Here is a 26,970-nt window from a genome sequence, read left to right on the forward strand (position 1 = left end):
GAATTTTTTTTAAAAAAAATGAAAAATTAAAGACATCTGTCATCAAACTACTTGGATGTTTTTTGTACATATTTCAAAAGTACAATTTTTAAAAGTAGTCAAGTTAATACTCTACATTTGGTCTTAATATAACAATCTTCTCTATCCATGTACCTGCTTCCCCCACAACTGGTACTTTTTAAATTTTATCATCTTATATTAATATTAATGTGTCCTCTGGACATGCAGTGAAACTGTCACAGTTGTTAAACTCCTTGAACATTGTTGTTTGGGGATGATAATGCAGACTTAAAAACAACTTTAACAACCATGTTATGCTTCTCTCTGACTTTCACGTAGTGGTCATTTGGTAAAACAAGTTTCCCTCCTGGCTCTTCAGACCCCTGCTGCTGTGTGCTCACTTGCAAAGCTTTGTTTTTCTTCCCGTTAGTCACATTTTACAAGCAGCATTCCTCCCTCCTCAACAATTGGACCGCATCAGTTCCTGCTATCTCCCCGTTCGAAGAAGGTGGCGACTGAGCTGAGAAGGGGCCAGCCTGTGCAGGGGCATTTGGATGGGGGAAGGGCATGTCTGCTGGCAACAAGGGTGAGTAGATCAGTGTGGCTCAGTGTCTGTGAGGCGGTGATAAGATTCCAGGATTTTCCCAGTGTGACAGGCCTGCTCACCAGCCGTACACCGCTTTGCTTGGAGACAACTACCGCCACCACATAACCCCCTCCCCTTCCTCCTCCTCCTCCTCCCCAACCCCTGGGCTGCTACACCTCAGTAAACAGGAGCCACAGTCACCTGCAACCACACCCAAAACCTGCACACTGAAAGCGAAGATCTTAATCTGAGATATTCTAAATGTAAAATGAAAGCATTTCCGCTATGCACTTGCATGCTCCTGCACTATTCACGGCTAGTGCTGTCTCTTTCTTTCTCTCTGGCTCACTTCTCTTTCTTTATCTCTGCCTCCTCAGTCCCCCCTCCCCACTCCCTCTCCCTTGGATGGCAGGTCAGGCAGTGAGCTGTGCGGGCTCAGAGGAGGTAAGGACGCCGCGGTGCACATTAATAATGAAAGGCCTCAGCCACCACCCCCAGACACACACACACACACACACACACAGACACGTGGCTTGTGCGCACACTTCCCCCATCGCCATGGCGATGGCACTAGCCCAGCACTGTCACTGGGGGGGTGGGGGTGGGGGGGTACGCTCCAACTCTCTGCTCACCAAGCTGATCACAAGCTCGTACACAAGCCCACACCTACTGGGCCTTCCACCGTTGATATTCGCTAATTAAAAACACTCGCCACTTCAGCTGTGGCAGAAATCTGCATCTACTTCCCCGCCTAGAAATGAAAGACTGACTCTGGAGCTACGGAAAAAAAAATCATCACATAGCAGGAAATGGAAATTCTCTCTAGCGTCAGAAACCTGAGGCATTAGAATCAGTAATTACGCTAAGATCCGTGTGAGATTGACCACGTTTTGGAGAGGTTGTTAAATCTGCACTGCTTTCACTTCCATCCATCCATGTCTCTATCCAAACTTCCCTCCCTTCTCATCCATGAATACATTACACATTCAGCCCCAAACACTTATTCCAGACGTCCACAGGACCCCTGAGACAGAACTTTCATTCAGTAATCCGCGACCATCACGATTTTCTGCTTTTCTGCTCATCTTTTCCAAATATAAATGTCACAGAGGTCTTGAAGTTGAAAATCACTCACAATATATGACATTTAGCAAAATGTCCAGGAGGCTTCATGCACTTGGAAGAAACACTGCAATCAAAGTGGTTCTTATTCAAACAAATTTTAAATCATTTTGGTTACATTTTTAGCATAGCAAGGCTCCATCAGTCCACTATAGGAAGATATTACACAGGCATTGCGAGAGATAAATCTCAGTCAAACCAAGGACATCATAGTGATCCATACCACCACCTGATTGATTTTTAATGAGTTCTGGTAGAGTCAGAATCTTCGCATACGTACCTTCCAATTATAAAAGAAAAAGGATTTTTTTTTTCTTAAATGTTGGAAAATGTATCAGTAATATTTCGTCTTGTCGGTCAAACCAGCAGATTGTATTTTTTTTTTTTTTTTTTTTTAGAAAACATGCAAATAGACAAGTAGACAAACATCAGAATTGTAAATTTTGACACGAATACATGCATTCCTTTTTTATTCACAAAACCGGTCCAATTTTCTAAACAAATACAAAGATTTGTTATTTTTAAAAGCTGTAGCTACCCAGCAACATAACAAAATCATGAAAATATAACAAATAAACAAACAAACTTCTTTAAAAAAATGCAATCTTGTTTCAGTGCGTTCAGTAGGGTAGACTCAGAGCAAGTGCTGTCACTTAGTGCTATCGCCCTGAGCAGTATTGGCTCATGCTCAGTAGGGCCACAGTAACATAAGGCTGCCAGTTTCACTAAAGGAAAAGTTTGAAAATGCGAAGGACGGCTGATTGAGGAGAAAACAGTAGTGACGGCTCTGGTGATCAGCATCTTCAACCCAGTGAAGAGTCTCTGGAGATTTGGCCAATCATATGATTTTTTATTTTTTAGTTTAAATCTGAAATTGACAGCATCACAATCTGAATGACATTGTTGTCTTTTAAAGGATGGCCAGCGATCTGTCTGGACACTATACTCTCCAACGAAACTGAATCATAAAATAGACGAGGGTTTAAGTAACATAATGATGAAGAATTACAATAATGTTTGCCATTAGCCACTAGTTTTAAAATATAGCTGTAAATTTACATTCTCTACACAAGTACTGTATCTTTCCACACATGAACAACATTAACACCAAACACAGAAATTAGTTGATTGTCCACACTCAGTCCGTCATTTCTGTTGTTTCTGGCAATGAATAGTTCCATGTTTAAGCGACAGAAAAAACCCGCTGGGAAAAGGACAAAAGGTACCAAAATGGAAACATAGAAAAGGGAATGAAAGTTGCCATAGATGCTTTTCTTTACGCTTCATTTTTGGTTCAAGGAATAAGTAGGTGCATCCATCATCCAAATGTTTTTTGTTTGTTTTGTTTTTTTAATGTTCTGCTTTGTTTTGTTATTTTTTTTATTTTATTTTTTTATTTAATTTTATTTGTTGCTAGTTAATTAGCCAGGGTCTGTTCCGGAGACAATCCAGGAGTTGACATTGCACTTGATGGCAGAGCTTTGGGTAGGGAGAGGAGGAGTCCTACTGGAACCACCGGAACGCTGCTCCTGTAGGAAGCATCACCTTCTTGGAGAAACAGAAGACAAGGGGGGAGGAGGGGGGAGAAGAGGGGGAGGAGAAGAGGGAGAGGAGAGGGGAGCAGAGGAGAGGGGAGAAGAGGTTTGAGTTGTCAATGAAAACCAATGAATTTTAATTTTTAACATAATTCCAAAAAAGAACTTTGCTTGTATTTGACATAAACACATGCATAATGTTTCTCTTTTGTTCCTTCTGTCAACTACTTAATTTGGGGGTCCTAACCAATGATTGCTGACATCAGCTGTCTGCTCAATGCACGAAATATATAAAAAGTATAGACTTCAGATTGCTCGTTTTGTTCAGCCAACAGTGCAATATTACACAACAAACAAACACAGAAAAACTAGAGATGTGAAGCAATTTTCATTGACAAATGACTTAAATAATTAATGTCGATCATCCGATCAATTAAACAGCTAATCAGATCTGCACCACTTCTATTCCACTCTTTCTCCCCAGATGAGCAGTGGGTGAGGAATCTCTACATCTTTACCCTCAGCAGCACCACAGGCTCCAGCCCTGGCTTCACACAAAACCCAATATGCCACATTTATTATTTAGCCACCACGCGCGCCACTCTCCCACACCATCATCAATGATGATGCCGTTTTCCGTCCCCCACTCCTCCCTCGCTGTGGTTATCTGTGTGTCTGATTGCACTGAGCGGGAGTGACACACATGCATGCAGCTGCAGGGCTCAGCAGCAGCCTGCCAGTCAGGAGATAGAGAGCCGCTTGGGTCCCTGGAGCCGCGGCACGGCTGGCGTCCTGCAAAGTGCAGCTCGATTCTACAGCACGGATTCTTCCGTTAGCCAGCTCTGCCTGGAGCGAGGCAGGAGAAGCTCGGCAAACATTTATGCACCCACACACGCTCTCACACCATACCAATATGTATTCAAGTACAGTCACACACCTCCACACACAGTGGCACGTTAACTGACACTCACAATACACCCCCGAATTCGCACCAAACAGTGAGACTGTTATACTAAAATTCTCATACAGGCTGGGTTCAGATTCACTTTTCCGTCAGTACTCAACAGCAGAAGGTTTAATAAGAAATCATAAATATCGTGAGAGCAAACACAAATACACACATCCGTATAATGTCACTGGAAAGGAAGAAGAAATGGCACAAGATTCAACTTAAAAAATACCTTTAGTCTAAATTATAATGAACTTCAAATGAAACATTACATGTAAACTGAACGTAATCAGACTTGTTTATATTGTTGCGTAGGTCTCTTGCACAGCTGCAGTGAAATTATGAGTTTTTCAACAAAGCCAGCTCGGAGGCAAATGGCCCATTAGTTTAGAGAAGTTTGTTTGAAACCGAAAACAATAGCAGCCCTAATTACATTTCAGGCCCACTAAAACCATTGCTCTACCCTCGAATCAACAGTGCCGCGTTCTTTTGACTGCTATTGTTCATATCTGGACATGAAACTGAGTGACAGCAGGGTTCGCGCTCCACAGGTTTCATTTACTTTCATTTTCAAAGTTATCTCCCGCTGACGAAAATAAAACATTCGTACTCGGCTAAAAGACCTAATTATTCTGGTGATCTCACCCAAATACAGCACACACTGTGCTTTATTTGTTAAAATGACTCAATCAGGGATAATCTGACAGCAGCGCAGAGAATATCACAGTGTCTTTCATTCACATCACTCTCTTTATTTAATACAAGTCCTGAAAGATGTTTGAGTTATGTATATTAATGCAATGCACAAACCCACTTGTTAACAGCCAACATAGCACTGACATGATTTGATATTCTATGTGTTAAGTCTCAGTAGCCCCTCATCCATCTCTATGATGACCTTTCTGTTGTAGCACTCAGCTGTTCAGAAGACAGTCAGAGGACAGCAACATCTGGCACTGTCACAGAAGTCAAAAACCTACTGAGGGCTGGATTGACCGTGATAAAAAGTGTGTGGGAAGAAAAACAACACATCCCTCGATTGAACTATAAATGCTGTTTTTCCTCATTATGAAACACGTGCAATCAATGGTAAAATGGCGGCATTTTAGGAATAGAAAACCTTCCTTCACCAACACTGATTGCAAGGGTTCAAACAGATGGGATCTGTGGGTGTGAAGTGGCCAAATCACTAAAATCGATGGATATGTTTCTTTTTTGTTTTTTTTTCAAAACAAGGCAAACACATTTGTCTTAGCATAGCGCAATCATTTTGTATGTAATATACCACAAAACTGGAGTGAAACACCAGAGTTTATTTCCTTTGTTTTTTCCCTCTGACTAAATGCTTCTTAAACGAGCTCAGTCCACCATCACTTATAACAGCCTTTCAGGGTACAGCACATGTTGTAAGGTGTCACTGATGCATATTCTTGTAAGCCAGTTTAAGCCTTCATGAATTTAATTTTGGCACCGTGCACCAGTGTGACTGTTGGTTATTGTTTCCGCAGCGTTATCATCAACGATTGTCAGGAAAAAAAAAAAGAAATGGCACAATGATCACAAAGCATCTCGACCTAGAGTATGTGGGATGTAACACTGTCTCCTGTTCAAAAAAAGCATCTAAAACTACTGAATCAAAACTACAGCAACCTCCAGCTGGTATAAAACTCACTGTTAGTCTGGCTGAGTGGGTAACATGTTCTCTTGCTCTGCCTTCCAATAGACCATTGTGATTGATATGTAAATACAATAATTGTTACTTTTCACTCAAGTTAACTGCAATACACCACAAACAAAGCTTAAAAGTCACATCTGAGAGGCTGGAATCAGGACACTTTGTATCAATTGTTGCCCATCAACATCTGGTGAGCAACATCTACAGATTCCTATTGCAGTTCCTATTTACACCCCCACTCCACACCAGTCTTTCAGAGCTGAAGAAGCTACTTAAATGAGTTAAGAAACATCTACCAGAAACTGCACAAGTCCACTGCACAAGAACAATATTCTGTACCAGAGACAATGATAAATACTAAAGGTATACAGTACAGTACATACAGTGTGAATATTGTCCATACATAGTCTAATAGTCAAAGAAATGCTGTGTCTTGAACTCAGTGTCTTTTAACCATCAAATTATTGGTTTAAATAATCTGTAATAGTGTCTCTCTGTAAAAGACACTTACTGTATATAAATATGAATGTTGTCAGTCCACAGTATGGCGCCTCAACTGCTTCAATGTCATCCCTCTTTTTCTGTCTTCCTTAGCCTCCTCAGCCTGTCCACTCCAACTTGTCTCCGTGTCTGCCCAGCAACTTACCCAGACATCCATGTGTCTCGGTGTCAGTCTGCATGCCTGTCAGTTTGTATGAGTCTCCACTGTCCTGACTGTCTGGTGTACAGTGTCTGGGAGGCAGGAAAGACCATGAGGGAATACGCTAATCCCATATCAGCGCCTGATACTGGGAAAGCAAGTCCCAGCGGGTGGGAAAAAAATCTATAAACTGTATTCTATAAGTGGACAAAAACTGAGCTCTTGTCTTATCTTGTAATATTTTTAAATTTTACCCACCCACCACCATCCTGTACGTACAGTGACATTCAAGTATAAACAAGGTACACTACAACTTCCCAACCCTGACGTTCCTTCTTTTTCTGTGCCAAGCAGCTTCTCAGAGACTGACACCACTGGAGGGTATTCAGACACAGAGCAGAAAGGAACTGCCTTCCCACTTATTTCTCTCAAATGTAGCATTCCCAGAATAAATCCAGACATCTTCAGCCAGTGAGCTATGAGGTGGCAAAGGCCTCAGCATGCTAACTCCCCCTCACTCGCCAATTTTACGCTCCTCTTTGAGCTGCCATGAGCTTTCAATGGAAACCGTCAACACCCTTAAAATAAGCACACTGCTGCTGGACTGCACTTGTGTACCGACGCGTATACGCTCATAGACGTGCGCAAACACATGGGAAAAACCCTTCAATGCAAATGCAGTAAAACAAAGCCAAGGTGTTTCTTTTAGAAGTTTCACTCAAAACTGCGCTGGAAGGAAGTCTGAGCTACCTGAGAAACGAGCACGTTAAGTAAGACATCATATCCCTTTAGAAACTGCACACTAAGTATAATAGAAGGGGATGTGCTGCACTATCCTTGACACTCAGGGGCTGTCTGAGCTACAGCTGAGGCTCACTGACGTTCACTGTGGACTCCGAAAGCCACGAGGATCTTCTGTTCTGGTGAATGTGCTGCTCAAGTCGCCCAGAATGCGCATTAAGGCCATTGATAGAAACCAGAAATTTCTAGTTGCAGAAGCTACATTAAAAAGTTAACAACAATCATATTCTATCTAGTCAGTACTGACATTTGTGATATACTGCTGACTCTTTGCTCTTTCTCTGTGAATCTCACCCTCTGACATTTAGCTTACACCAATGACGTCGCACACACACTGGCAGCCCGGCCCAGCCTGTATTCTCTGATCTAATCACCTGCTGAACAAGAGCTGTTGACTTAATAACAAAGCCTTCTGAGATGGCTGCTAGACTGCTAATGGGTAATATATGAGAGAAGACAAAGAAAAAACTTGTCAGAACTGAAAATGCTGTGCTGCTGTCACAGCTCTGTAGAAGGGAGAAAAGGTTGATATAGTGATTCTGTCAAATCATGTTTGGGGCAAAGAAGTAACAGGTTGCAGACCTCTTCATTGGATTTCAGCCTCCCAGAGAATATACAAAAATACAATTGTGTCACAATATATTCGTGATTAACTGATCAAAGTTGTTCCTAAAATACAAATTTTCAATGTGAAATTAACAGGATCAGGAAATAAAAATAAAGGTTTCCTTAAAGAGTTCATCCTTTCAGTGTTGGTATATGTGCAGTAGTTGCAGACTGCGGAGTGAAAGTTTCTCACCTTTTCAACAGTAATATCATGCTGGCATTACAGTGTAAATAATGTCACGTCAAGTATAACGTCACATTTCATCTGCTGCCCAACTACAATTTTTCTGTTGCTTTATTCGCTATATTTAATTATTTGATGCATGACAAACTTTTATCGAATACAGATACAAATCTGTAAATTTAGATGTTAAATAGACTTTCAGGCAGATGTTTAACACTAAAAACATTTTTTGCACACTTCTTAATGTCTGCTACACTGCTTTCGTGCTGGCATTGTCAGAACAAAGAAAAGAAAGCACTGGTATTATTCTTTAACTATAATACAGTAACTATTGTTACACTGTCTTACATTTTAAACTAAGTTGCAATATGATTAGCCTTCTCACTTGTGGTCTTAAACAGAGGAAATTGCTTGACAGACCCATTAGATAAATTAGGGAGGACATTCTCAGATGTGAGGGGTAAAATAAATAAATAAAAATGTCCTGAGTAATTACAGGGCATACAATTACTAAAGTCAATAATCAGACTGCTATTATGCTCTAAAGGTTTGGCAGGTTTATCCCAGAGTTTCTTTCATATGAGCAGGCTATGACCTTACAAGCACCCGGATGGCCTGTGCCAACATTAACCGCATGAATATTCAAGGGCCCTTGGGTTTGGTGTCACGGATGTGAACAACTGGTTTCAGGCTACCTGCTATGACAACGTCAATCATAAATGATAAATTAAAAATAAATCCCTTTCTGCTACTCACATTGAGTCATACCATCTACAAACAGCAAGGTGACACATTTCACCATTTTTGGTGAGTCATCATCAGAGACAAATGAATAGTCTCATCAATTTGTGATTGAGTAATGCAATATTGGAAAAAAAAATGCCCCATACATCTCAGTTTGATTCAGCATCAGAGAAAGTCTTTTTTTTTTAATTAAAATGGCCATGGGAACACAAATTATGAACCCTTCCCATTCATTATATTTAATGGATTTGCTACTAAAGGATTATTCCACAGTTTTTGGATGATTTAGCTGTTTTACTGCAATAGAAATGTACGGTTTTTAGATTCCACTGTGCGTGGAACTTAAGCACGGTATTAAAACAAGTAAGAAATGTTATCAAAAAAGAAGTATTGCTGTTGATCATCCACCCTGACTTCCTCCCAGTGAGGCCAAGAAAAAGAAAGACACCTGACTTCTTTGCTTGGAAACTCTTGGAATAATTCTTTTATATGTATTGGGATACAGATTTTATCATGTTAGTTGTTTAACTGATAGTATAAAGCATAGTTACCTAGCCAATACCATGAACCTCCATTAATTAATCTAAACTAAAGCTAACTTGCCACTGAAGCTTACAAGTTACATTAATAAGAGCTCTCCAATAAGCTAACTATCTATTTGAGGAGCATCTCATTGTGGATTACCAAAGTCAGGACATGGGGATTGAACAACCAACCTTTCAGCCTGCGAGCAAGAGGCCAAGCTGTCACCCTCAATCAGCATCAGAAAGAGAAAAAGAAGTAAAGCCATTAGCTGTTTGAAGCACAGATCCAGTTTGGGTCAATTAGACCAGCCTCTCCACTGGTTCATGTTGAGGCAGTGTTACATATCTGTATAGTTAGTGACACTATTATCCATTGATCGCAAAAGTTTATTTACTTTGAGATGGAACATCTGTTGCGATTGATTTCATGATTGGCCGTTCTGTTGCTGCACCCGGGGTTAGTTAGGCCACTGAGTGTGATGGACAGGAAGTTTGGAGGGCCATTTAGATGAGCAGGAGTGTCACAGGAGAGAAGGACAGCGGCAGCAAAAGGGGGGCACATGTGCCACACTGACACCTGGTGCTACAGATGACAGCTCTGTGGCCAGATGGACCTTGTTACATCCACACACACACAATAACATAACCACACATGTATACTTACACACAAACACATACTGTACACATATTCACAATTACTGCCAATCTGTCTCCACACACACAGCTTTATTTACATTTCTTTACAGTTAAAATCTTTGCAAAAGCAAGCACAGGGCAGATTTAAGCGTGATCGTACTGAAAATGCTCTAGTGAAGGGAACTACATTGTGTAGCTTGTTTTAAAAGATACAAACAATCTCTTTGTGTTTTAGCTGGTGAATCAGCCTTCCAGTTGAAAGATGTGGGCACTTGTGTGGTTATGGTGGACAGATTAAAGAGACCCCATGGCGCATGCTTACCCTGCACATACCCAACACACTCTTCACCACCTGTCATTTCCCTGCATGCAGAGCAATCACAATCCCCCCATTGCAAAGCCTTCCTGTACTATTTTCCTTAAAGGTAAAGGACGTCCAGGTATGAGGTGATATACCTTCTTTGTGCTATTAGCCATGGATCTGAAATTTGTTAGGTCTGCTGCTCTCTCTGGTATTTTTTTTTTAAATATTTTTGCCATGGAATAACTCCAAATGTTAGATACTGACTACAAATGTGCAACTAGTTTCTCACTTAGGCATGTAAACGTTGGCGGATCCAAATGCAGTTATTATCATTATAGCGGTTTGTTGTGACTCTTGGATCAAAACACTTAAATCTTATTTTTGATGAACCTCAAAGCAATGGCACTCCACAAACACCACCCTCTTACCTCCAGAGCAGCAGAGGGCTTCTTCTTCAGTTCCTCACATTTGCGAAACTTGCAGATCTGGTGGCCTGTTTTCCGATTCCGGCAGCTGCTGCATTGCTCGCAGTTAATCCGCCGCCGGCAAGGTGGGCACATGCCGCAACGTTTTCGCTTCTTTTTACCGGAGTTGATAGCAGAGGCCAGCTCGCTCTGTGCTGGGTACTCGGCCAGCCCGGCCATGTGTAGTGCGCTGTCCGCCAGAAACACTCCAGCCGGCGTCATGATGAAAAGCCCCGGGTTGAAGGGGAAGCCACCCCCTACTCCATATGGGAAGTCAACAGGACCACCTACGGCGTCCGTGACAGACGTACCCTCCAAGTCGCTAGCCCCCGAGCTTGCGTCTCCAACGCCAACTCCCACTCCCATGCCCCCAGGCAGGAGCATGTGCTCCATACCGGCTCGCTTTAACAGTGCTGCTGCCTGGGCAAAGTGCAGCAGGCCATTCTGTCCCTCCAGAACCTGCTCTAGGGTTCGGTCCAACTTGGCTGCTGTCAGTGCCGAGACAGTGGGCTGCGGCTGCGGGGGTGGCTGAGGTTTGGCCGAGTGGCTCTTAGTCTCACTATTGTCCGTGTGTCCATTGGTAGTGGCAGAGGAGACTGCTGTATACTGGGAGAGGGTACGAGAGTTCTTAAGGCTCTTACTGAGGGGCTCACTGATGATGCCACTGCGGTTCCTGCGCTCTATAACAGGAGAGTCCTGTTTGCAGCTACTCCGCTCCAGGTCCTCGGTCTGGCCCCCCTCCGACAGCCCGCTAGACATGGTCCAGTGCGTACGTGCCTGGGTTGGGGGTGAGGGTGGAAAGGGGGCAGGGGTGGGCCAGGTGGGACCTTTTCTCGGATCGTTCCGTGGCCCGGTGAGAGTGGTGCTTCACCTCTATGGACCAATCAGCTAGTCGACGACAGACAGGCCCCGAAGCCTTCTGCCCCCACTACAACTCAGCCCTCATCGACGGTCTTCCATGGGCCATCTGGAAACTTAACACAGGGAGAGAAGTGTGCATATTACATATTAGTGATCACTTCACCAGAAAACTAATAAAAAACTAAATAAAAGCAACTTAACTTTTCACTTGTTGACCAATTATATATTTCCCACTACAGCACTAGGTCATTTGGTAATGTGTCTGGTTACCTGCCGAATATAAACCCACTATTCCCACAGTGTTTTTCTCCACCAGCTCATCGCCAAGTGTGTTTCCCTGCCATCTGGTGCTGAGCGGTACAATGAGATTTTTGCTAAACAGCTGCTTTGCATGGCCGAAACTGACATCCTCAGCATACGGAGAATGAAGCCATAGAGTGACACACCAAACGAGAAGGAAAGACAGCGAGCAGAAGATTGATAGAGATCTCCACTAAATCAAGGAGAGCTGCAGGTCTGGATGACTTTTGAATGCTCACTTTGTCTTCCTGTTTTCATTTTAGAAGCTGCATGTATATGGGCTCTTTGAAGATATTAAGTTGTGATGCCTGAAGGGAACTAACAAACAAGATCAGTCACTAAATTAGTAGACAAATCCAACATCCTGCGTCTGTCTGATGATGTAAAATTCAAATGCAAACAAATCAATTAAATCTGGAAATGGAAATAGCTAGTATTTAGCACACCCATTTTGAGTTGCTCATAGCTACCAATGTAAAGAGTTCATTAAATATTCTAAATGATCATATATAAATAAATGACTTAAAACTGAAAGTCTAAATAAGTTAAAATATAATATAATTAAGTTTTAATGGAGATAAACATTGATACATGATGTTATAACTATGGGATACTTGTGATACTTGTTCATAGACTGTTATGACTCCAAATGCATATATACGTATTTGCATTTCATAAGATCTGTCATAAACAAATGCAATATTTGCTGTCACCATTGATCTGAAAATGGAAAAACCGGCAGACCTTTCGCACAGCAGACTTTAGACTTGTGACAGAAGGTAAAGCACAGGTGTAATAATGACAGCTGCATTGCGGATAGGTGAAATTCTGCTTTTGTGCATGTTGTTCCACTGTCATGGCTTACTGAGACACCTAATGGAACTGAGCCATCTATTATCCAACCATTAATACACCTGTGCTTTCACCACGGTGTAGTCAAATGAAACCTCATAAAACAGGCTGATTTAAAAGCCATGCAAAGAGAATCAAGACAATGACAGAATAAAATTCTGTCTCAAAGTTCAAACGGTTCCCAGGCGTTTTTGTCTGCCTATTTGACCTATCAATATTTGGTCTATATGAGATGCAACCCAGTTTGACTTTTCATATTATTTTTTACATTTGAGTTCATCATCTCTCTGTCATGTCTCATTTCAACCTGTAGAACTCCTGTTTGAGACTAACCAGAGATGGCATGAATGCAAATCAGTTCTATTGACCTGACTGCAGTTTAGTCACATAAGAAAATGTGGCATTTATTGACAAACAATTACATTCTCATTGATCTGACTGTATAATACAATATGAGAGAAAATAAATATGTGTCCCGTCTCACACAACACTCTGCTAAAAATCTGGACAAAAGCCTAAAATTTTGATTTACTGTCACTCTAGTTCATCTCCTCCTTCCTTTTCTTGAGTTTTTAAGACTAAACCAGTGGAGAAATAAGATTTGGCAACATGGAGTGGTGACTGATTTGAGGACGGCTCATTAGGGTAGTGGCAGTAGACTCTTGAGTGGACGGAGATGTGTCTACAGGGGTTTAGATCCTGTGACCGCTTTGAAAGGAAAAACTATGCTACTAGTCTCCTGACCTGTCCGTGTTCACAAACAAGCACACCACCTCCCACAGAAAAGCTGAGGAAATGGCCGGGCAAGTCCTTATAAGGGAAACAAAGGGAAAGGGAGGGGAAGAGGATGGGGGTGGGGTGGGGTGGGGGGTGTCTCTGCAGTGTGTGGAAATTGGAAGGCCAGAATTAGTGGGAGGTAAAGCTTCAAAGGCAAGAGCACAGCCCCCACATTCTCACCAGCTCAGGGGGATGTGGCGCCAGCGAACCAGAGCCAGCTCTGCAGCCCCTCAGCCCCATAGTTTCAGATTCTCCCACTACAGCACTGACCAGGGTCCGGTTTCCCAAAAGCATCTAACAGCATCTGTGCTCAGTTGTGTGGGAACAGCGCTGGAAATCACCAGAGTGATACAACGGAGGTATTTGGTTTTATGGAATGGTGAATAAAACAATTTAAAAAATACATTTTTAGTGGCCCGTCATAGAGAATTCTGAGAATTTAATATTGGCCTCAACTGAACTCAAGTGACATTTGCAAAACTAATCCTGAATAGTAACTTGTAGAATGAAACCGTTTCCTTAGTCATAGCCTGAGAGCATATCCAGCTCATCCCAGTGTTTCATCAATGCTCTAAATACAATAAATACCGTAAAACACCAGAGTGTCCCACATACTTAATGAACTGGCTCACTGTTGGCAGCTACAATGAATGAGTTCTCAAGTCAGCCAAAAAGTGACAAAGTTGGCAATCGCAGCACACGAAAGCAGTTTCAAAAACACGACTTAACGGCTGTAAACATTCACACGGAGCATCGTTATCCTGCCCACCTCCAACAGCTGACCTGCTAATGACGCTGATGTGCTTTTTAAAAAAATCTGTCAAGTAAAAATGACATATTTCCACCACAGCTTGTCAGGGATATTTTTGACTCACTTTGCGTCAGCCCCAACACCTACAACATGACGATAATGCAGTGGCACACTTCAGTTTCTTCAGTAAAATATTGATTATGTGACAAACCATTATGTTTATTATTACATGATGTAAATTTATGGAAGAATAAAATGTGAAAGAATTAAAGTACAGCTGTCCTAAGAAAACACATTTTATTTATTACCAGAACTGTTATGCAGACACTTTTGTAAAAGATGTCTTATTGTTTTACAAATGTACAAAATCTTGCCTACGTTAATACATGCTTACAGGTTGCGTTCAGACAGAACTGGTGGGCCACACCGCAGAAATGAAAGCAGTGATATCTGCCTCATGCTCATTTTCCTGTGCTGTGTGTTTTGCGTCTGCCTTCCAAATCACTACCCTACCAGTCACACTCCTTCCATCAATCATGAATTCTAAACATGTTATACAGTCTTTGCCTCATCATCTTCCTCCACTTTCTGCGCTTTGCAATCCCTTACCACATCATTTACAGAAAAGGTTGAATGTCCTCACGTGAACTGTCTTCTACCGAGAGCAACGATGTCATTCTCCTGAAACCAGATAATTGGTGTTGTTTTCTTCCTTAAGCATGTTCACTCAGTTTCACTGTGATGTTGCAGCCTTAATGCAGTGGTTCATATTAAAGCCTTACGCCACACGTTTCTGTGAATTGGTCCATCAGAGTGCTGTAATTAGTAGTTGCATATTAAAGCCGACAAGAGCCACATTCCCCCAACCTCAAGCTGCTCCGACGATTCAAATAAGAGTAACTATCAGCTGTCTTTTGATATTTCCCGAAGCTTTTCTTGTTAACCTATCTGCACACAACATGTTGCACAGGATTAGTGGACAGGAATGAAGATCTGGATATAAACGGTCCACATGATCAATGCGGTCCAATGCGCCTTTTTCAGACTGACCAGCAGGCTCAGTTGGAGACTGTGGCACACTGGTGCATCCAATCAAAGCACACGCAAAATAATTGGTGGCCTCTTGGTAAAGTAAATTCAAACTGCAGCAGGACAACTGTGTAGTAGCGTGATTTTTTTAAACAGTTTCTTTGATGCTTGGTCATCAATTACAGACTAAACTGGTCCTGATATTTAACATTTTCTTGCACTTTAAAGAAAGTAAAATGAGCTGCAGATGATCACTTTTGTTTTGTTTGTTCTTCAGTTCTGACTAGGCTGGAGTAGCAACACTGTGCTTATAAATGTTGCTGGTCATTCAATAAAGACAACCTTTAAAGAAAATCTTGCCAGCAGTGTTTTGTTAAATCAGTCAGCTCAGTTTGCACACACTCTCAAAGGATTCTGATCTGCTGATTTGAACCTTCATACTGTAGTTTAATATCACAAGCTGTATTTTGGTGGTATATGGGCATTAATTAGTGTAATGGTTGATTTGTAATAATTAATAGCCCATACACGAGTGTGCATTCACAATTTACAGTTTTTCACTCAGATAAGGTGTATTTGTCCTGATTTTTCTGCTTTTCTGCAATACTCCGAGGAGAAATTCTGTTTTTACTACTTGCTACTGCTTTACCATGCTGTTTGAGAATATTTTCCCCTTAGTTTGGTTTGTTTATATCATATAATTTACATTAAACTTGCAGCTTAGTATCAGTGACTTCAGACTGCCAAATGAAATATCTTGTGAAATAAGTGTATTTGCCTTTTTCTGCTGAGAGAGTATTGATAACACTCTCATGTCTTTGTTGTAAAAATAAAGTCAAGGGGTGGTTCGCTTGGCATAAGAACTAGCCCGTCACCTGCTGACACATCTTAAATTCACTAATTAACACATCGTAATCCTATTTGCTAGAAAACACAACAAACTGCTGTTTGTGACCAGTTGCCAGACAGTGGTTCAGAAAGTTAAAGGCAATAATCAAGACATAAACAATCAATAAAGCAACAAATGGACTTTTTAGACAGCTGCTGTTGGTAACGTCTTACTTATACTAACAGACATGTGAGTGATAGCAATCTTTTCATTGCTCTTGGCAAGAAAGGAAAGCATATTTCCAAAAAATGTCAAACTTCTTCTTTTAGGCCATATTGCACAAATGGGGTCAGTACAATACACATTTCACATCCAAGGCAAAGCTGGTCATAACACTGTGTCGGAGCTCTGAAAAACCATTGAAGGGCCCACATAAATGTCAGAAGTTTGGTCTATGAATGTCACATAAAAAAAGTTAGTTTGGAAAAACACTGAAATGATCTGTGAATCATGTGAATTTAAGCTTTAGTAGAGCTGACATTCACTGCACTGAAAAAGGATGAGTGCTTCCTAACAACCATGCCACTGTTTAGAGCTGTGCTCTGTGATGCCCTACAGAACATAAACTGCCCGCTTAACGGTCACCCTCATACCAAAACTGGCTCCTTGCATTTAACAGACATTTTTAATGGGATTTCTGTGATTTTGTTACAGATGATTTAGAGGAATAACAAATAGCAAATGCGTCTGAATGTCAACCCATGTGGTCACTTGGAGGCGGACTGTGTTGCATGTGTCTGCATCGTTTTGGTAGTGTGAATGCAATGCGTCCTAAGTCGCATTAAAAATTGCCAGGGGTGCTGGGGTCCTGTGTCAGTGGACTTATGCCTCATTCATTCAGAAAAAAAAAACATATGGTCACTATTATAAATGATGGTGTGACAATAAAAAAGTACCATAAACGATGTCTGCTCATAAGTAATGAGAGCCTTTTATGATATTCTATCCATGAGGCTGTTAACTAACTAAAAATAAATAAATAAATCTAAGTAAGATTTACAAATTTAAGTATTTAGTATGAGTACATGAGTACAATTCTGTGTTAATTACTGATTCAGTCTTGTTGATATATGAGGAGCCACGTGTCTTTATTAACCTTAGTTACCAGAGATAATGAGCAGAAGAAAGCAGGTAGAAATCAGGTAGAGACAGTAGCTGTTAAAATATTGCACCCCAGATGATGTCAGTGTTTATTTGCATACAGAGCACGAAACTGAAATCGTATCTGGAGACGCGTGTTACTACCAGGTCTGAACACGTCCACCTAAAGCTGGTCACTTGAGATTAGATAGCCCAGATATTATGCATGTTTTTTTTTTTGTTGTTGTTGTTTTTTTTGTTTTTTTTACTAAAACAATGAGGCAAAACTCTGTTGTTGCAAGACCCCAGCTGAGTATAAACTGTGTTTAATGTGACTCAGGATCATTGTGTTCACACTACCAAAGGAATGTGGACACATGTTGACACACTGGACACAGACTAACTAAAAATCTGGTTAGAGATCAGATCTCTTATATGCAGTCTCAATGCATCATGTTTGTGTTCATGTCTGTCTTTCGTGATCAGAACTCCCAGATCAGACCTTAATGCAAAGTCTGAACAGGCCTGTTGTGACCGCTGACTGATGTTTGCATGATTGGTTGGTTCAATAGGTGATGGAGGAAGGAGGAAGGCATTTTTTGGACTAATATGTGTTTATCGCCCCCTGTCCTTTTTAAACAACCCAATAGTCAAGACGAACCTTGACTTGGTCCCCCACGTGTATGACTCTGCATGAAACTTGGTTTAATATCCTGAAATCATAGATCACGTGACCTCGTTCAGCCTGGTTGGGCATCAAGTGTGTCAAAACTGACAAAACATTTGTCAGTGATCCTGCGTTAAACCATGCATGTGTCCATTTGTGGAACTAACTTCTGAATAACTTTCCTTCACTGACGTCAGTACATGCGCAGGTGCCAGGTTATCGCAGTCATCTTTTTTTTATTATTTTTTTTTTTAACGGACATAGGGGGGGGAAACGTGTTGTCTGATTTCCGGCACGGTTATGAATCACTTGAATCCGTCACAAACTCCGGAGCACCTGACTACACCTCTAGAGACGCGAGGAGACTTAATGCATTAGTTCAGGCAAACGCGCCCCCCTCCTCCCTCCTCTCTCTCTCTCTCTCTTCAGTTGCGCTGTCTGCGGACCCCCTGTACTTGTTGTCTACGCTGAGCTGCATTCTCTGTTCCTCCCACCTTCTATCGACTGACGCGTGCACACGGACTCACGCACAAACGCAGAGGAAGTTAGAAAGCCTGGTGACAATAATTAGACTAAAGGCTTCATCCATTGTCCACAACCTGCTGCGTCTCACTCTCCCTAATTAGGCTATGCACACATAAAGTCATGGAGGGAAAAAGACACACCACACCGCGCATACTGTGACTCCAAATTATTAACAAACATATGGAGCACTTGGAGCTGCGTTACCGGTGGCGGATTGCAGGGGAGGGAAATGGGTAGCGCGATCAAAGCTACCTGGGAACTTTCTAATGGTGGAGAAAGAAACGAGATTAAGAAAAATTAAACGACCGCGTGACTAAAAGCACCTTAAAAACACATCTCGTTGTGTGACTGGAATCAGTTCAATATCTGTTCACAATGGTTAAAGAAAACTTTAAATTAAAAGGGAAAAGAAAGAGGCTCTATGTTATCTCTATCAAGTTTAGTCCCCCACCATTTTCAATAAACCCTCGGACTTGGTGCGCTGATACGGTATTGAATAAAGGTTTTTCTTTAAATTTAGAGAGCAGCCTGTAAACTGCATCCGTTATTCCCGCACGGCGCTAAAGCACCCGTGCGTGTCCAGTCATCGCCAGTTCAGTATGTGATTTTAAGTCAGTAGACGAAAATAGCTGGCTTTTTGTCTGGACTATCTAGGAGCACAGTAGTCTATCTGCGATACCAGCATATGGTCCGCAGTCGCACATTTCAGCGAACGGAGGCACCCCGGTTCACCCCTCTATAACTTGATCCTATAAGAAGATGACATCCCAACTTTCGGCAGACTTCAACAAAGTATGATCCCCCCCATCCAACCCCTCCTCCCCCCTCTTCCATGTATCTACATATTTGCAAACACGGGCCCGTTTTATTCGCACCTACCAAAGCAGATCCGAGCAGAGGGGAGGGCTCCCACAGTCCGAGCGGTCCGTTTCTCAGCCTGCCGTGCAGAATGGTGACAAAAAAAGAAAGGGGCAGCGGGAGAAAAAAAGCTTCTTCCCCGAAAACACAATCCTACAGAGTTGCCCGTCTGTTAATGACAAACATGAAAAGAAAAAAAAATGATCACCGTGAGTTATTTGTCTGGTAAAGCGTACTTTCTCAGCGGCTGAACGCGTGGGTTCCCCGAGCTTTCTCGGTCCTTGCAATCCCACCTCTACATCCCCGCTTGCATAGAGGAACATGCAAACACATTTCATAGATTTTTGGAGCTTCGCGGAAAAACCGAACTGGACTTTTTGTCAGCAACAAACCGAGAGCACGGTTCAGTCTGATGTCAGGACAGCTGGGCTCAGAGCTGCTCCTTCAAAATAAAACATGGACTCAGAGAAGACACATATAGGTTTACTGCCTGCCTGGTTACCTGCAATGTCTTTGGATGATCCCATAAAATAGGCATGCTAAATGAGTGATATTACAAGTTATTAACATATTATACTATTCATTATAATGAATGCTTACGCAACATAAACTGCATTAATGAAAGGCGGTGTTTTGGCTTGAAGGGCTCCATGTAGCTATCTGTGTTTATGTAACACATGGGAACTTTGGGAAGTGGGACGCAGTGTGGCGGAGGGTAAACGTGGATGAACTCAGTTCACCCGCCGGTTCATTTGGAGAGCACGGGTTATGAAAAGCTGACAGATATCAGCCTCATCTCTGACTGCCCTCCTCTCGCTCAGCTCCGGACTCCACTCCACCTCTTTCGACTGTCCTGTCTGCTGGCAGGCGGCCAACCCAAGTGTGTGGAAATGACACCGCCAGGGCGGCAGAGATTTTCCTTCATTTCTCTCCTTCCCGATCGCAGACTGGCTGACATTGGCTAGAAAGTGGAGCAGCTCGTCAGGGACAATCAATGCGAATCGATCGAGCTGTGCGGTTGAGGCTCCAGAGCTGGAAAATATCGCGGCAGCTGAAGAGAGCGAGCGAGAAAAAGAGCAAGAGAAAGGAGGGGGTGTTCATCCAACTCTGCCCGTAGCCAACCAACCATACTGAAAACAAATAACGCTCGGCTTCTCATAAACATGACACTCACTTGGTAAATACGAAAGTCAAAAAGTCGCCTTATGCGTAATTAGCCACTGGGTTGATGTTCCACACACACTCCAACTAAATGTGTCCATGCAGACAAGGGATTTTGATCTGTGTAAAAGCTTTAAAAATAAAATAGTTTTTGCGTTTTTAACACTACTGATTTCAAGATAAAAACGACTCTGAACTGGAAACTTGTGTAAAGATATTTTCAATGGCCCTGTTAAAATGTTTCATGTTATTGATTTTGATGAAATTATTATGCACAATTATGTTGTTTGGGAGGGAAATCCTCATTAAATATTGAGGAAACAGAATCCACTACAGGTTGATAGAAATGTAGCATGTTAAAATGTATTTATTTTATTTATTATATTCATAATAAACAGAAATGATACATTTGTAAATGTGGTGAATACTATAAAAGAGTGTGTGTCTCATTTCTTGGGTTTCGTAGTTGCACAGTCTAAGTTTATAGCTTAAATTTAATCCACAATGTGTTCTGAAAATGATTTGTAAAATGTGTGTGGGGTACGACAGTAACAGCTTCTCCTCTTCAGCAAAGGAAACTAAGAGTTTGCTTCCACCGCATTAGCCTATTCTGGCTGTTGAACATATTTGTGTTCCCTATGAAATCACCACCCAGCTGTGCTGACATCATCACATCCAGGAAGGGATTGGCACAAGTTAGCCACCATAGCACTGTAATACCTCAGTGTGTTTGATTGCTAGAAGAAAACCTTTGAAAGGGAAAAAAGATCAATGGCCTGGAAAGTTACATTAACATGTTCCACTTTTGCACATTTAAAATATACGATGGACACAGAATACAGACCTCTTATCTGGTATTGAACAAATCTCATTAAGGACACGCTTTAGTTCAGTCTAATGGATGTCCTTTCTTGGTGATGTGGCAAAACATAGATATGTTTATGGGTCATAAAAAGAGTGAAATATACAGTCATGTCAGTGTGCTGGGAAGGGATGGTCATTAAATTCTCATTAGAATAGGTTTTCTAATGATTAGAACATTTCAAGGTGGTCTGAGGATCTCATCTCGGCTGTGACCTTGAAGGAAAGGTAAGTGGACATTACGCAACAGTGTCATTAACAACAACAACAGACATTAGTGTTCCTTGTCTGCTGTCTGTTCCTGATTTGCGCAGCAGCTCCCGAAATTAAGTGACACAATTCAGGGTCCAGACTCAGTACCTCCAAGTGGAAACGTCAGAATATGAGACTATTTAGGTTATGGTCATATGCAACTCTCAGAATACATTTTTTCCATTAATTTGAAAGCTTAACTTGAAAGCTTTATTGGAGCTAATTTGGGGTACGTTGATGATTCATGTTCTTTATGTTTCCATTCAGGGTTTTAGATAATCTCAGTGCAGTGAGACATTTACATTTTGCTTTTATGTTGCATTGTACACGTTCTTCCCTTTAACCTTCTAAAGTCCTCTATAGTCATATGTGCCTTTCATAGGTTGAAATGAGGGTCAAAGAGAGAAAACATGACAGAGAAGGAGAGTCATGCATGGGTAGACGGGCAGGAGGGAGCTGCAAGCTGTGACTCTTGGACATGTTCTGGTGGGTGCACTGAACCCCGGAGGCTGCAGCCACACTCAGCTCTTTGTTGTTTTCGTTCTGCAGAGGGACGTAGGGTACTTTCCTGAGCTGAGGAGGAGGATTAGCGTTGCACAGTCTCCATCCCCAGCTGCACACATGACCAGCACCACAGGAAAGCCCCTGAAGATGGCCCAAAACGAGGTATGCAAGGGATGAAGATAGCAAGACGAGATATGATCATCAGCTTTCTTCAACACTGACGAATGGTACAGTTTCTGTAAACTCTCCAGTTATTCACAGTCACACGGCATCCTACTATTTCTCTGAGATTCTGGTTCCATGATCACAGACTCTTCCTGGTAACAAATGTTCTCTCATTTCATTGCTCCAACAAAAACAGAGAGATGTATTCCATAACCTCTAACCTGTACCCACATCAATAAATGTCACAAGGCCATCTCATCTCACAATCCCAGTTTAAAAACATTAACCCAAACCTAAACATGCATCAAGCATGACATCCACTGGAAAAAAAACACAAAAGCACCAAACTTCTGCTTTGGTTCCAAGTGATGTCATCTTCTGTTCTGTTACTATTGATCATCTGTCACCACATCAAACCAGCTGTTGGGGAAGTGTGTTTTTCTTTATACAACTTCTTCAAGAAATGCAAATGTTTTGAATTGTTGATCAAATGCAAGCATGCAACTGTTAAGAGACACTGAGCAACAATCTTGGAAAATATTTTCTCCAGAAAGTCAACCTACTGTAATCAGTTATTTTTTACGCTTCATTGGTTTTCAAGAATCTGTTCCAGTCCACTCTTTTTTATTCATTTGTTTTTATCTGATCAATGATGTCTTTATCCCTGCAGTAGCTTTAGCAGGCCCGGGGCTGACACTGGGGATGCCACAAAGTGACCGGAGAGAAAGACGTAGAACACCTAACTCGTTGTAAAACCATGTGTCACTTTCATTATTTCAGTTTTAATTAGCTCCAGGGTGACAGATGTTTATGCACTGTGGTAAACCATGTTTGATGTTTTCCGTTTCATTTCTTAATGCTACTAATCTTCATGCTAAACTAAGCTCAGTTTAGCTAAGATTGAAAAAAATTATTAAAGAAAGCATGGTGTTAATTCACTTTGGTTGTCAGGGTGTCATGACAAGGCTGATACATTTGTGTTTTGATATCTGTGTGAACTTATAGCATTAATGAAGTGAGACATTTTTCTTGTAATGTAATGACATTGCATTCAACATGGTTTAACATGGCGTAGGCAGGTGTCTGCAAGTAAACAACTGAACAAATCATAAGTGGAGAATACAGCTGGATAAGCGACAGTCTATAATGTTGGAGTATGTTCTTTTGTGGTGCCATTTTCTCCTTCCGTTGTTCCAGGACGGCATGCCAGCAAAAACAATATTTAAAGGAGGGGTCAGCAGATATGGCTGCCAGCAGGTCACTGCCACTATAGAAATGCTCTACACTCCAGACCAGAAGAAAATCTCATTTAAAATTTGGTTTGCACAGCTCTTGGAGAAATATGTCGCATCTAGTCGATGCAATGTTTTGTTTTGTTTTGTTTTCTGCAGAAGAGGAGAACTGGCATTTTTTTTTCGCATTTAACACATAATATTGTTTATTTTGGTCAGGAGCAGTAGCACTAACTCCAGTATAGTTTCCCTTGACTTCCTTCAGCACTCTTTGGTTTATCTGTGCCAGCAATACCGAAATCTTCATAGACAAGCCATGCACACACTGGGCTGGTATGTGACCCTCTGCCATCAACTGAGTGTCTGAGGTGTTATGACTCTGTCACACCTTGTTCGAGTCTGAGCAACATATGTTCAATTTCTAGAGATTTATTACTCATCCTAATTACCTTCTAGGCCTCAGCCGCCAGGAAGTTCTTTTAGTTTTTTATATCATTCATTGATTAAAACAAAACAATATACAAATGTTCACAAATCTGAATGAAAGGGAGCAGAGAGAAGAATAGTCTTATATAATCTGTCCTTTTACCCCAAGAATCAGTTTACAAAGAACTTAAATTAAGTGACTGTCGCGTTTCCATTTTAGTTCCCAAGATACAATTCCATCATACAAACGAAACAAAAAAAATGAAATGTTTGCAGATCTCTCTAGATGTAGATCTCTGCTCCTTTTAACTTTCACTTTTTTTCTCCCTTTTCCACTCTTTTCTGAATGTTGATATGTAATGTTTTTTTCTGAGTTTTAAACATAATTTGCAGAAAACTGCAATCTAGTAATTATTGAAATTACAAGAATTTGAACTGAAGGAATAATAGATTTGTTGGATCTCTATTATATGTTTATATTATATGTTTTACAAGCATTTCTCCAAACTTCAACACAGTAAGTCACATATGGAACAATCATAGTGTTGTGCAAAATATACAGTGCTTTGTTATCAAGAAGAGTTCTTTACCTTATGTAACAAAGGAATTGTTTTTGATATTTTTACCATTGTATAATTCAGACGTGATTTCCAACTCAAATCCTCATCCAGCATGACACTCAAAAATCTAGTTTTCCTTTTTATATTAATTTCAATACTGTCTATTTTGAACGATCCATCAGTGCCTTTACATCTATTACTAAATATCATGAAGTTTTTTCAAGATTCATCTGTACAAACTGCTCTCTATTTTCTAAGTAACTTGATGTGCCACCTCTCTGATACTGTATTTACTCAGTTTGATAACAAGTATGGTGTGATTTATGGTATCAAAGGCCTTTCTGAGATCAACAAAAATACTTACAAAATAATAATAATTGTTTTGTTTTCATCTGCATTATTTTTTGTTGTTGGTATGTTTGTTGCAAGACTAGGGTCCACATTTACAAAAAAGTTATTAAACTCGCTGGCCATTTCAGTTTTCTCATAAATAATTTTTTTTCATAAAATTATTTGGAAGGGCTGCTGTTATCTTTTTTATTACACTAGTTATTATTCCCCTTATTCATCTAGTCTTCATATTACTTCTATTTTTATTCAGTAAATTAGCACAGTATTCATTTTTATGTCTTCTCTATCCATACCAGTTTATTTTTAAATCTTCAGCTTCTTTTGACCTTAATTTTAAAAAACATCTATATAGGTATTTTTTCTTCTTGCAGGCATTACGTAATCCTTTAGTCATCCATGGTTTGTCAATAAAATTTTTCTTGACAAGACTCCTGAGTTTATAGTTTATTTTTTATTATTTCGTACAAATCTGCCAATAACGTCATGAATGAATCATAAGCTGTATTTACATCATTTACATATATTTCATCCCAATTCTCTTTTTAAGGTCTTCTTTCGGTGCCTGCAAGACGTCTTTAAATCTGTTTCTGTTTTAAATTATTTTTCCTGTGATGATTTCCCTTGTATTACACTGATCATTTTTATAAACAGCAAAAACAAGTAAATGGTCACTTACATCACTTATCAAGATCCCACTCACTACTTTTCCACCAACCGCGTTTGTGAAAATATTATCAATAACAGTTGCACTCTGTGATGTGATTCTTGTTGGTTTAGATATCACTGGAAACCGACTCAGACTATATATTGAATTTATGAATTCACTTGTTGTGTTCAGTGAACCTAGATTTTCAAGATCAACGTTTCAAGATCTTTACATAAAAACAGAATGTTATTATGGCTCCTGTCAAACAGCTCCACTGTTTTGTCCGCACATGTCTCTACACAGGAACCTGGTGCTCTATAGACACAACAGATTAAAACATTTTTAGTTTTTTCATTAATCTGTTGTCTCAACTGATGATGTGAGAACAAACTGCTTGTCATTGCCTTCTCAAGTTATAATGTGTCATAATAGATATTAGGAAACACTGCCACTCATGTAGCAGTACCAGCAGACCAGCTGTTGCTGCCGCCAAAGTTAAAATCAAGGTTAGAGCCCCATCTAGTGGCAACGCCTCACAGAGGACATCTGGAAAGTGGCCTTAAAAATAAATGTGAAATTGGAATAAATAATGTTTAGGAGCTTTGTTCTTTTTAAAGAATAAACAACCACATAATTGTATTGTTGCCATTGTCTTCCTGTTTGTAGGATAGCAACCCAATTAAGCTAAAGAATAGTGTTTTGATCAAGTAAAACTTGAAAACCTAGTCTGTTCCAAATATTATAAACCTGTGTTCATGCTTCTGGTTTGCAAATATTGATTTTTCTTTAAACTCCGCTGCTTTAAAAATTGCCGCTACTAGACATTTTCTAAATTTGCTGTGTATATGTAATAACCCATCTTGAACCTACAGATAAAAAAGAAAGGACAGAAAAGTTATTGTGAGAGACAGTTTTTCAGCTAATTTGGCTACATCAGAGTCAGGCAGACATACTGTGATGGAACTATATTCAGAGTTGTGGTAAGCATTACATTTTCAGTTTTTGCACTTTAACTCATGAGTCTGTTTTTCAGTCTCCCAAAAGTCAAAGTTGCTCCACTGCTGATTGGCCGGGGTATGCTCACTAAAAACATTTGCAGACAGTTTTCATCTTGATTCAGATTTCTTCTCAGCTGTGTGAAATCACTGAGATCTATTTGCTTCTGTTTGTTGAGTGTGCCTCCAGAATATGCCTGCAATAGGTTAACACCATTATATGTGGTTGTCCAAAAGCTTTATCTAAATCCATGTGATGAACTTCTCTTCAGGTCATTGATCCCTGTGTCAAATGTATGTGCAAGCAACCACTCAACCAGGCCAAAGTCATTTAATTTAATGTAATGGGTGACATGAACAAAGATGACTGGAGCACTTTCTCAGAACTCTTCAAAACTTTCAAAAGAGAAGCAGCGCGATCAAAGCATTTACTCCTGGGACCAGTGATGAATATGAAA

General features: G+C 40.7%; 1 protein-coding gene across 3 annotated transcripts; it reads right to left on the bottom strand.

The window, feature by feature from the left end:
- Positions 1-2,145: 2,145 nt before the first annotated feature.
- On the bottom strand, positions 2,146-19,697 carry cxxc5a (CXXC finger protein 5a). Of its 3 annotated transcripts, none has more exons than XM_047607696.1 (3): positions 19,381-19,697; positions 10,735-11,744; positions 2,146-3,256 (listed from the first exon to the last, which is right to left on the bottom strand). In XM_047607696.1, the coding sequence occupies exons 2-3, from the start codon at positions 11,527-11,529 to the stop codon at positions 3,212-3,214; spliced, it is 840 nt and encodes a 279-aa protein (XP_047463652.1). In that variant the 5' UTR covers positions 11,530-11,744; positions 19,381-19,697; the 3' UTR covers positions 2,146-3,211. The 3 variants fall into 3 exon arrangements, with proteins under 3 accessions (XP_047463652.1, XP_047463653.1, XP_047463654.1); XM_047607697.1 differs by having other exon boundaries at positions 19,377-19,697; XM_047607698.1 differs by having other exon boundaries at positions 2,146-3,253; positions 19,381-19,693.
- Positions 19,698-26,970: the final 7,273 nt, after the last annotated feature.

Source organism: Mugil cephalus, chromosome 15, assembly GCF_022458985.1.
Source record: "Mugil cephalus isolate CIBA_MC_2020 chromosome 15, CIBA_Mcephalus_1.1, whole genome shotgun sequence".
In the NCBI taxonomy this organism is placed as follows: Eukaryota; Metazoa; Chordata; class Actinopteri; order Mugiliformes; family Mugilidae; genus Mugil; species Mugil cephalus.

Bases quoted from the DNA above. Each gene is read 5' to 3' on its own strand.
- cxxc5a (XM_047607696.1), bottom strand. From the start codon at position 11,529: ATGTCTAGCGGGCTGTCGGAGGGGGGCCAGACCGAGGACCTGGAGCGG. The intron at 3,257-10,734 runs GTAAGAGGGTGG...TGTTTCTCCAAG, and splicing joins AGCCCTCTGCTGCTCTGGAG to AAGGTGATGCTTCCTACAGG.